The sequence below is a fragment of the Aaosphaeria arxii genome (assembly GCF_010015735.1).
Source record: "Aaosphaeria arxii CBS 175.79 unplaced genomic scaffold BU24scaffold_9, whole genome shotgun sequence".
Lineage (NCBI taxonomy): Eukaryota > Fungi > Ascomycota > Dothideomycetes > Pleosporales > Aaosphaeria > Aaosphaeria arxii.
In genome coordinates, this window is record NW_022983482.1 from 411,149 (window position 1) to 422,016 (window position 10,868).

Here is a 10,868-nt window from a genome sequence, read left to right on the forward strand (position 1 = left end):
TTCTATGCAATCCTACGACTATCGTTCTGCCCTTTGATTTCTCATCATCTCCGTTGAGACGAGAGGACTGTCCAAGCGACAATCGCTGTGCCATATTTCTTACTTCTCGAGACAAATTCATGCTCATCACTCGGTACCTACCGTATTCTTCGCCCCCATAGTAACATCACTGTGGTACTTGGAACAGTTACGGTATTCGGCGTAGTAAGCCAGCTCGATGAGGAGATTACTGGACAGCGGAAGGAGTCTTGGCATCATACGCCTACAAATGCACATTCTAGTTCTTCTTTTACTGGCCGAATATTGCAAAGTGCAATCCATCTCTCCAGCTGCTTACCCATTACTGACCAAGTCCTGCCCTATGCGGTGAGTTAGTATACAATTCTTCACGTGCTCAGGCGGCACGGCAAGGTTGATGCTCGGCAGTGCATTAGCGAACGGGACGCCCCAGTGGCTCAGTCCTGGACTCTCTACTGGGGAATACCGAATCCGGTATGACGCAGGCTATTTTCACTCAGGCAGTGAATGTTGGTGGAGTTGGTACAGTAAGGGCATACGGACATTGAGAACAATTTACGATCTATAAGAACGCGATCGAACATGAATATATCGGAATCATCACAACAACAGCATTCAACAACTTCCAGTACATCTTCCTCTTTTTCCTTACGTCTCTATTTCCTTTGGGTTTTTCCATTATCTCCTTGATACAATCGCTCAATTTCCTTTTGAAACTTTGGGAATATCTTCTTTTTGGGAAACTCTCAACATAAACCTAATCCAACTCAAAACCAACCACAACCACCAAACAACAACAACCATGTTCTCCACCACCACCACCATCTCCACCGCCTTCTCCCTCCTCCTCACCCTCACCAACGCCCTCCCTCACCCCCTCCCCTTCGGCGACCCCACAAACCCCTCCATCGAATTCTACTACCCAGCCACCCTCTCCCTCTACAACTCCACCTCCGGCTCCATCGCCTACGACAGCCCCACGGGAGCCCTTCAATCCTCCCCCGGATCCCCCCACACCATCTCCACACTCATCGAATTCTACTTCAACAACCCCAACTCCGCCTCCAAGACGTGCGAATTCAAGTTCGAGCTCGACGACCCAGACTACGTCATCGCGCCGTCGTCGTCCCTCGAGTTCGACGTCTACACCTCCACCGGCGCGGCGTCCAAGAGCAGCGCCGGCTGGGGCGCCAACGACGGCGGCAAGGGGAACCAGAGGGGCAACTTCATGGGACGCTTGCGGGCGACGCCGGGGGGGCAGGCGGAGACGGTCATGGGGAGTATGCTGTTTGAGTGCGGGGCGGCGGAGGCGGGCGTCGCGAAGGGATGGGAGGTCGTGCCGGTTGTGACGGCTGGGACGGCAGGGATGGATGTGGTGTTCAGCAAGAGGGATGGAGCTTGGATTGAGTTTAAGTGAGCGGGGAGATGTGGTCCGGTCAATTCGGTCGGTCATGGGGAGAAGTCGATGGTGGCTTGGGGGCTTTTAACCTCTTTTCTCATTCAGTCTTTACTTTGAGTATTTTTGGGGATTTTGGTTTTGGACTTGAGCATTTTTGTTTGCATTTTAGATCAGCGAGCGAGCGAGCATTTTGGGTAACTTGGTAATAGTCATCATACTTTGCATAACATTTATATCTGAATCTACATTTATATTGTTTCCTATCTCCCGAGTCACCGTTCGTCTTGCCCTCTCTCTTGCGTAAAACTTCCGGCATACACCTCATTGATTCATCATTGAAGAACTACACTCCTCGCTCTCTTTTCCCCTGAAAGGGGGGAGGGAGGGAGGCTATATAAGCCTCCCTTCACTCATTCCTCCCTGAAAATCGCACGCACACAGTGACATCCATCTCCCCTTCTCCCCTAAATAACCCCCCAACCTAGCAAACCTCTCCACAAGCCCATCCTGAATCCTGTACTGCTCCTCCTTCTCATCCGTCGCCCTAGCAAAGAACCCACACCTTCCCTCCTTACACACGAGGTGCGGGCCACGCGGCGCCACGGCATGGCTCCGGCCGTTGATCTGCAACCTGGCGATGACGCCGCGGTCGTCGTCCGAGAAGCCGGGAAACTTGCCGCACGGGTGGCATTTGAAGGAGTGGCGGGGTGGGAGCAGATGTAGCAGGTTAGAATGGACATGTTGGTGATGGGTGAGGGGTGAGGAGGTTGCTTGGGCGTGGTTTTTGGCTGGAGATGAGAGGCGGGGGTGTGTAGGGTATGCTTTGAAGGCTGAGAGTAGAGACTCTGATGCTTGGAAATGCGGTACCAGAGGGTTCAGGATACAACGTCGTATGAGTGAGTCGAAATGTTGGTGATATTTTCCGCTTGGGACGCGCAAGTAGTAAATAGTCTTCGGTGATGTGGTGCCAGGACGTCCAAGACCTCCAAAAGAAGGTGTGAAAGACAGATATGGAGCCGGAGGACTTCAGTCTTACTGTGCCGCATTCAAGTATAAAGAGTCGTTCAGCTACCACCTTTCATTTCAGTGCCACGGCTTTTCATTGTGACCACCTACTTTCTGGGTTGTTTCGAATACTTGACCTCACCATTAGTCAAAACTTCTTTGTTGGCGGCGGCAATCTCGTTTTTTGGAAATTCTTTGAGCCGCTCGGTAGCATACTGCATAGCCCTCTTTCCCCGATCATCTTCTTCCCAGATGTTCAGTCCAATCTCCTCGCAAAGGTAGTCCAGTACTTCCCCTGTGATTCGACCTGTTCTAGCGGCATGGTGCAGCAAAGTTCTTTTATTGGCATCTCGTTTGGTCATATCGACACCATGTTCCTGAAAGACGCGTAGCCCTTTGATTTCCAGTCTGTAAGTGCCGGCATATAAGTGTCCAAAGTTTCGACCCCTTTTATCGATGCATGAAGGAACATCTTGGCTTATTTGCAGTATTGCGCAACAACCATCAGTGTTCATCCAACCGTGATTAAAAAGTAGCCTCTCGCCAACTTCAAAGTTTTTTGAAACGGCAAAGTAATAAGCATTTTTCCATGACTTGATATGCCATGCCAAAGGAGAGTAGCCCTGATCGTTGGCTCTTAATCCATCTACACCTTCCTGAAGCAGAAAATTGACTGCTTCCGCTGTAGGGCCTGGCACCCCAAAAACATAGTGTAAAGCATTGTTGCTAAATTTATCCAAGGAGGCTTCGATGCAATTCCCTCGTTTTTGCGTTGTCAATCACAAAGTTCAAGGTCTCGAGATCCTTAGATTTCGCGGCTAGATGGAGTGCAGTGGCACCATCGATATCTACCGCGGTGAAGTCTGCGCCTAGGGAAAGCAATTTGCAAGCTGCTTCGTGGACACCAAGTATACAGGCAATATGAAAGGCCGTATGCTGTAGATAGTCGCGCGCATGGATATCTGCGCCTCCCGCTACGAGCAGGTCGATTACCGAGACGAAATCCTCGAAAGGAACTTTTAAGCCCTCTGTTACCGAAAGTTTTAAGCCCTCTACTGTAAAATGCAATGGAGTCTTGCCTTTATCGCATGTTGAGTTTGGGTCAGAATTGTGCTGGAGAAGAAGTTTGACCATTGCAGGTTGCAGATAAGTGCATGCAAAATGTAAGACTGTAGAGCCAGGCTGGTAGTAGTCGTACAGCGACCCGGAACCAACGGGTCGTGCATAATGCTTGAACTTCACGTCAAATCCTCGATCAAGCAGTAGAGCAACCGCAGGTCCATTTCCTTTGGAAACGAATATCGATAATGGCGAGTCTCCTGACGACGTCAACGCATAAATTGGAGTTCCCTTGTCTAGTAGATACTTGACCATGGACATTGGACACCCCCAAATTGCAGCAGTGTGTAGGGCATTGCCTAAAAGCTCATATCCGAGTTTGAAATTAGCCGTTACATCGGCCCCACCTTCTATCAATAGTCGAGCCATCTCTTCATTTTGATGCCGGCACGCCGAATATAGAGGCGAGTCACAATCTTCTAAGTCAGGAAGAGCACCATTCGCGAGGAGTAATTGAACCAAATCATAATGACGACCGGATGCTGCTAGAAGTAAGGGACTGTTTCCTTCGTATGGTTTGTTGATCTGATCAGTTTTATCTTCTTGGAGCTTCGAAATGAGACACCTCATGATATGAAGGAATTGGTATCTTGCCGCAATATAGATACCCGTATAATTCGATGTATTGTAGTGCCTTTGACACGGTACGGCGTGGGGATCGCTGCCAACTTCAAGGAGGTGGCGAAGGTGATAGTCATTGAATAAGACACTAGCACGCTCGCATACTTCTGGCTCAACAGCATGAACGTGCTTGCTCCAATATGCTGAAGCATATCCTAGAAAACCATGATCCTTGAACCAGGCTTCCTGAGTTGCTTGATCCACTCTCTGATACCCTTGGTTGCAGGTTGCGCCACCGTTTTTGCATCGGGGGAAAGATAGATACGTCAAACAAGTAATGGCAATCCGTGTTTGAGCAGCTGGGTCCCATTCATCTTCGAGTGTCTCAAAGTATTCCTGGGTAGTGTAGTGCACGAGGCGTACGATCTCACTTTGCTCATCGATGATTACGAGACCGGCACAAACAGAAACAGCATCTTCGATGAGAGGTTCATTGCCCGGATCATATTCCTTGTTGCCTTCTTCCACAGCTAGAATTTGACATAGCTCACGTGTGGTAAGCGGCCTCTTTGCGAACGTGATCCAGGACAGGACTTGCTTTGCAAGTTCGTGGTCGCTTTGCGGCTGGCTTTTTATTCTTTCGAGAGCATCCCCGTATGCCTTACGGAGGACAGAATTGTAGGCCTCTTGAAGCTTGCCATCGGTAGAGGCCCTTTCAAGTGAGTCCGATGATTGGGCGAAGCTTCTAAGCGTTGAACAGACTTGAGTGATTCTTTTCTTATGCCGCAACGAATCGATGTGCAGGCGCGCAAGGAGAAACCTAAAGCAGAGTAAGTAGGTGTTAGGTACCAGGAAAATATTGACACACATTCCATTAGCAGCTTTGGTGATTGCTGACTGTATCTGTTCTTGGAGGTTCTTATCTTTCTGAATAACCTTCGGTAGAAAAGGGATCTGCCCCTCTACATAGTTCTTCACATCATCATCGCTTGCTCGTACTTCCAATCGTGGCGAATCTTTGAATCGTTCGATAATCCCTGGCAACGTTCGCGAGGTGACAAGAAGGTGGACGTCGTGTTCTGCTTGGAATTCTCGCAGAATGGAAACTAGTTTTTCACAAGAATAATCATCTTGAGACTCATCCAGAGCATCAATAACAAAATATGTGGTTGGGAAGTGCAAAAGCGTATTATTGAGCGTATTGATGTGGTCTTTTAGCGATGGTTTCGTTCCTTTGCCTTCGTGTTTATGACGTAGCTGTTTTACGCATTCGGAGAGTGATAGTCGGTCTTCGAGCAATTGCTTGGTCAAGGCTGCCAGCAAGCTGGTGACATCTTGCTTGTCTTTGTGATTCAAATAGATGTAAGCAAGTCCATGAGGTCTTCATTTGATGGTTTCATATATACGGCGAACGGTGGATGCTGCCAATAGAGTCTTGCCTGCTCCAGGCATCCCAAGGCATAGTAGGGTTTCCTTCGGTTCTTTTACCCACTTCCTCAGCTCCGAGGACTCTAGGAACCACTGTAGGGTTCCTTCTTGCTTACGCTGAATGATATCCGATTGCTGAGCAGGGTAATCCAGGGGCGAGATCCAGTCCATGAGCTTGCTATGTTCCTCACTGCTTTGAGAATTACGCAGTTCTTCGATGTTGGAGTTCATGCGAGGTAAATGCTCTGGAATCATTTTGGTATCGTCTTTGATAGCTTGAGAAAGTTCACTTCTGCTATTAGTAGTCTTCTGATGAAACACGGAGGGAAAATTACAAGTGGTCCAACTGCAAGGCTTCATTGATCAACGACTTCAGGCGTTGTAACTTGTCGAAAATGCCTTTTATCTCCGTTTTTTGGAAAGTCCACATTACAACGTCCTTGACATTCCTTCGACTGAATCCAACTTCTAAAATTGACTGCAATGCTCTTAAGGATTCTTCGTACTGGGCGATTGGACCATCCTTAGTCATTAACGCTTGAGCGTTGATATACCATGCCTTGTCAAGGTTCCTCTCATCCACTCGACCTTTCAATCTCCAGAGCGTAGTATGAAGATCCGACAGCTCGAGTCGACACTCGTCCAGGTATTTGGGGGCATTGCGGACTTCGACGAAGAGTCCAAGAACCTTATAACAGAGGCCTACTATTGAGGCAACGCCTGCCACGGGATCCATGGAAGAGCGGCTCGAGAGCAGACAGGCGAAGTGTAGTATTGCCAGAGAATTATGGAGGCAAAAAAGGAGGTTTGAAGAAAACAATGTTAACAAAGCTGAGGCCGAAGTGCCTCAGCCAGAACATCTATTCGCAGCAGTATGTTGTACGTGATCTACCATCGTCTAGCTCACTCTTGAACGAGTGCTACTGTTGAGGTCAGGCGACCTTGAATAGGTATGCGTAGAACGATCGCATGATGCTCATAGGCTGCTCGTAGGCGCCTGTTGGACGCTCGCTGGAGGCTTGTAGAACGCTCATAGGACGTTCGTAGGACGTTCGTAACACGCTTAGAGACGTGTACCCAAAACCCCGCCTCTCTCATGTCACTACTCGGAGGCAACTTGGAAGGCATGTGCACATTGAGAGAATAGCGGAGAAAAATGACTGGCTAATACACGGACACTGTAATTTCTCAACAATACATCTGGTGAAAGGCTTGCGCAATACAGGTAGTACTTGAGCAGTCTACTGTCACTCTACATGATTGCCCAGAGCACCAATCAGGGGATTGGATACAGTTCAATGACCCTTGACGAAAGGCCATCCAGCCAAGACTTTTAGTATGATTTTATTTACCCCATTGAGTAAGTTTCGAGAAAAACCGTCGATTTCCCCGAAAAATGTCAGCGCTAACAGCGCCTGAACGTCCAGGTCAACCTTCCAGATAGGGTAGCAGAGCGGCATCCATCGATTGTAAGGAAATGGCCACCGGCGCATCGGCGAGTTTCGTCAATCAGAAAATGGTATGAAAATGCCTAGAAGAGTAGGTTGAGGAAAGCCGTCGATTGTAGTATTCAACCGCAGCTCGCCGAACACTTGGCGGCATGTATGCCTTTGGGAATGCCGAAAACACATAGAAGAGGCAGGCCTGTATCGTGAGTCTAGGAAGCTGTATTTTGAGTCGAGTTTATACAATCTGGATCGCCCCTCAATGCCGAAATGATTCCCATACTTGAGAAATCCTGAGCAATTGTGATCATAGCCAATGTGAACGTACTTTGCTCCCCGCGTTTCCCACTGCCGAAGTAATCCCGAGCCACACAGAAATCTATCTCTCACAACCTACAACAACAACACGACAGCAACCAACGACCGACCGCCTCTACGATACGCCATCGGACCCCTCGAAATTCGTACGTAAACTTCCGATATGCCCTCAGTCCAAGTTTCAGGAGGAAAATTGGCCAGCTAACGAGTGGGCTGCTATTCATCAGATTTCGAAATTCCCACACAACACCACCCAATATGTCTCACGAGTCTATCTGGTATTCGCGCCCACGTAAGGAGCTCCACAACCCGAAAATCGCGGTTACAGTGATCTAACTGAATATTAGGCACCTACGGCAAGGGCTCTCGCTCCTGGTAAGCTCAAACCCAGAGCTCTCAATTCGGTTGTTGGACAATTTGATATTGGGGCGGATTACACAATGAGGGGGATCGAAAATTAGGAATCATGTTGAGGGGACAGAGAAAGCTGACCAGATTTACAGCCGTGTCTGCACTCACAGCGCCGGTCTCATCGTAAGTGCCTCGAGCGAGATATATCCCCTAGGAACGAGGCTGTTTGTCTAACACCATTGCAGAGGAAGTACGGCTTGAACATCTGCCGTCAGTGCTTCCGTGAGAAGTCCGCCGACATCGGTTTCAAGAAGGTACGAATTCAACATTTCTTAACGCAGACAACACAAAACTTCCACTAACACATCCACAGCACCGATAAATTCCCAATCGATTCGAATCAAAAAGGCATTGTGGAGGTATGGGCGTGATGGTGTACTGGAGTGACGACTTAGAGGCGGATGAATGACGATCAAAACAAAAAAGTGATTTGAGGGGGTGGACATTGCATTACCGGATTCCTCATGTCTTTTCCTTGGGATTGTTTCCTAGGTGCATACGGGCGGACGTTGCACGGTTCGGAGTCTACATCTACGGCGAATACGAAAACCGTACAATTACAATGTGCTATGATCAAGTGTGAATGCCAGTGAATCGTATATCATATCGACATGAAGAACTTGGGGGGTCGAAGCAAATGTTTCTCGTCTATATTCAGGATGCCGCGGATCGTAACAATAAAAAACAGACAAGCCTTGGTATATTTATAGAGAGCTCGTTTCCGGGAATTATGATAACAGTGGACTATGCAGCGCTTTATATCTTGACAATATCTACTCTTGCTCTTTCCCAAAGTTTATGTGCAATCGCAAGGCCCCTTTCCCTTTCGTCATCGCTGATGCTTGCTGGCTGAACCACGATTCTGGCATACGTGCCCGCAGCACGTCGTTTGCTGAGAGTGCCAGGGTTGATGACGAGGACAGACTCCACAACCTGATTTCTTCATTAGCACACTGAAATGATCTAGAGAGGGGGGGAAGAACTACCTTCACGCATCCTTGCAACACACTAGGCGTTATGAGAATGTCAGGGCGAACATTCAGCATTTCGCCCAGCTTCAGATAACTCGTGTCGAGCATGGTGCCCAACGGTAAGAAGGGGCTAGGACCTTCTTCCTCCTCTTGAGCCTCGGCGTCCTTCATCTCGACGTCTCCAGACCCATTCTTGAAAAGTTTCTCCTGTATATTGGCCAGCGGAGCCAGCTTTGCCTGTCCAGTTGGTGGGAAAACTGGCAAGAAGCTTCTTTGCTCAATCACATTTCTTGCACCGCGCTCGTACAGATTGATTGTCCTCGCTTTACCGCCGACAAGCTCCTCTCTCCTCAACATATCCAGAATATCGATAGACGACATACCAATGGTCATTTCGTTCATGGAGAGTGTCATAGGGTTTGTGACGCATTGAACTTGCTTCCCAAGACCCAACTCCTTCTTGAAAAACTTGTCTTGCGGCCATGCTGCATGTTTGTGGTGTGCGTCGCGGAGATTAGGAACAATGATCACATTGCAGGTTGGCACGCGCTGTGTGAAAGCTTGCACGGCAGATGAGATATGGTGTCTAAACAGGTCCGTCATGGTTGCTTGATCGGGATTCGTAACGTGAGGGGGTATGTCGAAATCACCCGATCGTATGAGAGGATGCTCTGCGTCGAGGAAAGGCCCAGAAAGGATCACGGCATCCGCAAGCGAAGTGGCAGCATTGTCGAGTAAAGTGTGTAAAGGTGCGTAATCGAGGTTCTGGTCGGTAGTATAAGGACCAGAAGCTACAAGAATGGTCAAAGGTCGTAAATTGTCAGGATCTGACTCTGGGGTATCAAGAAAGCGTGAGTTGAAAACGTCGAGTTCGTCTGGTTTTGAAGCGGGCTGATTCAGTAAGGGAAGCGCGAGAATTTCGTTTACTGTGAAAAAGTCGCCCGATGCATTGATGCCGCGAAGAGCAACAATTTGTCCGGGAAAGAAGTTGTATGATGTGAGGTTATCGAGTTTCAAAGGAACCCGGCGGCCAGAACCCCAACGCCGAGATCCTTCAAGCAAGATTGAGGCACCATTGAGTTTTCCTTCGCTACTGTCTGATGCGATACGGCCAATTGCTATTATCTCGCTAGGAGATTGATGTGAGGGATTGCCGAAGGCGCTATCGTCCAATTCGAGACTTTCTTGGATGAGCTGGCGAAATTCGTCTATGCGATCATCAAGAACTTCCGAGGCTTCTGATAATTTCATGGCCATTGTCTTGTATGTGAATTTGGACATGTCGGTGTTTGCCTTTAATTTGATGCGTGATTCGGCTGGGGGCTCTTCAGGTGGGTCGGAGAGGGGGATCTGGCCGTTCAATTGCTCTGTGATGTCGCCAATATGTTCGCGAGCACTGAAATCGAAGGACCTGTACATGATGAGCCTAATTGAGGAAGAATTCTAACCATAAACCTACGCTCCACCGTTTGTATCGCCTGGTGTAAGCCCACCAGCTGGTGAGCTCATCCCAAAAGTCTTGTTCGCTTTGCTTGTTCCTGGGGTTTGGAAATTCGATTTCCTCTTGACAGTGCCGGTCTGGGGAGTATTAGGTACGAGACCGTCCAGGCTATTGACCAAGTTAGCATTGAAATTCCAGAAAGTAGCCTGCAAACTTACAAGCCGAACACATCGTCAGCGCCTTTTGCACCAGAGCGGGGAGTCGGTGCGGTCCTGCGCCCATCTCGCCCTTGTGCCGCCTTCCCCTTGGACTCTCTCTCCAAAGTATCCTGAATGTTGGCTTTGAATTGCCTTGAAGTATTGAGGCTCAGCTTTGTGTCTTCTGCGCCCATTTTCATTGCATAAGCCTGCCATTTGAAGTCGAGCTCCTCGGCGGAAATGGAATAGAGTCGCAGCATGGATTGCAGCTCATTATGGATTTCGGGAGTGATATTGCCATCGCAATACCGCTCAAAGCGTTCGGTGATCTCGTCGATATTATCGCCCATGTTGTGGCCTAGGATTTTACAATGGTCGGTTGAAGTTCGTAAAGTGGGATGGTGCTCAGAAAACGCGTCGAGGGAACGCGGGAGACGCGACCCTTCCCATGGTAATCTAACCTCGATACGGTCTGGCTCGTGGTATCCCTGCGTCAATCACTGCGTGGACTTAGCGGGATTTGGTGAAATGTTTATTGCGAGATTGAACGCTTGT

The 10,868-nt window shown here is 48.7% G+C and overlaps 4 protein-coding genes across 4 annotated transcripts; 3 read left to right on the forward strand and 1 right to left on the reverse strand.

Annotated features, from left to right (window-relative positions):
• Window positions 1-9: 9 nt before the first annotated feature.
• BU24DRAFT_279713 (uncharacterized protein) lies at window positions 10-681 on the forward strand. The gene is made up of 2 exons (XM_033522694.1): window positions 10-366; window positions 427-681. Exons 1-2 carry the CDS (start codon window positions 218-220, stop codon window positions 584-586), a joined length of 309 nt encoding a protein of 102 aa, XP_033379700.1. The 5' UTR covers window positions 10-217; the 3' UTR covers window positions 587-681.
• Window position 682: 1 nt separating this feature from the next.
• On the forward strand, window positions 683-2,140 carry BU24DRAFT_486059 (uncharacterized protein; the record flags this gene model as incomplete). The annotated part of the gene is made up of 2 exons (XM_033533403.1): window positions 683-1,431; window positions 1,903-2,140. Coding segments are annotated over 2 exons (987 nt in total), but the record flags the coding sequence as incomplete, so codon positions are not given.
• Window positions 2,141-7,406: 5,266 nt separating this feature from the next.
• BU24DRAFT_426440 (ribosomal protein S14) lies at window positions 7,407-8,263 on the forward strand. The gene is made up of 6 exons (XM_033528967.1): window positions 7,407-7,439; window positions 7,521-7,585; window positions 7,641-7,668; window positions 7,797-7,827; window positions 7,890-7,958; window positions 8,018-8,263. The coding sequence occupies exons 2-6, from the start codon at window positions 7,552-7,554 to the stop codon at window positions 8,024-8,026; spliced, it is 171 nt and encodes a 56-aa protein (XP_033379702.1). The 5' UTR covers window positions 7,407-7,439; window positions 7,521-7,551; the 3' UTR covers window positions 8,027-8,263.
• A 120-nt stretch (window positions 8,264-8,383) lies between these two features.
• On the reverse strand, window positions 8,384-10,750 carry BU24DRAFT_426441 (DNA polymeras-like protein alpha/primase associated subunit). Its single transcript, XM_033528968.1, has 4 exons — window positions 10,335-10,750; window positions 10,135-10,284; window positions 8,691-10,086; window positions 8,384-8,637 (listed from the first exon to the last, which is right to left on the reverse strand). Exons 1-4 carry the CDS (start codon window positions 10,661-10,663, stop codon window positions 8,461-8,463), a joined length of 2,052 nt encoding a protein of 683 aa, XP_033379703.1. The 5' UTR covers window positions 10,664-10,750; the 3' UTR covers window positions 8,384-8,460.
• Window positions 10,751-10,868: the final 118 nt, after the last annotated feature.

Coding starts and splice junctions, on each gene's coding strand:
- BU24DRAFT_279713 (XM_033522694.1), top strand. CDS start 218: ATGAGGAGATTACTGGACAGCGGAAGGAGTCTTGGCATCATACGCCTA. Junction 367..426: donor ACCAAGTCCTGCCCTATGCG/GTGAGTTAGTAT, acceptor GATGCTCGGCAG/TGCATTAGCGAACGGGACGC.
- BU24DRAFT_426440 (XM_033528967.1), top strand. CDS start 7,552: ATGTCTCACGAGTCTATCTGGTATTCGCGCCCAC. Junction 7,586..7,640: donor TATCTGGTATTCGCGCCCAC/GTAAGGAGCTCC, acceptor ACTGAATATTAG/GCACCTACGGCAAGGGCTCT. Junction 7,828..7,889: donor CTCACAGCGCCGGTCTCATC/GTAAGTGCCTCG, acceptor ACACCATTGCAG/AGGAAGTACGGCTTGAACAT.
- BU24DRAFT_426441 (XM_033528968.1), bottom strand. CDS start 10,663: ATGGGCGATAATATCGACGAGATCACCGAACGCTTTGAGCGGTATTGC. Junction 10,285..10,334: donor GCTGACGATGTGTTCGGCTT/GTAAGTTTGCAG, acceptor CTTGGTCAATAG/CCTGGACGGTCTCGTACCTA. Junction 10,087..10,134: donor GGCGATACAAACGGTGGAGC/GTAGGTTTATGG, acceptor CATCATGTACAG/GTCCTTCGATTTCAGTGCTC.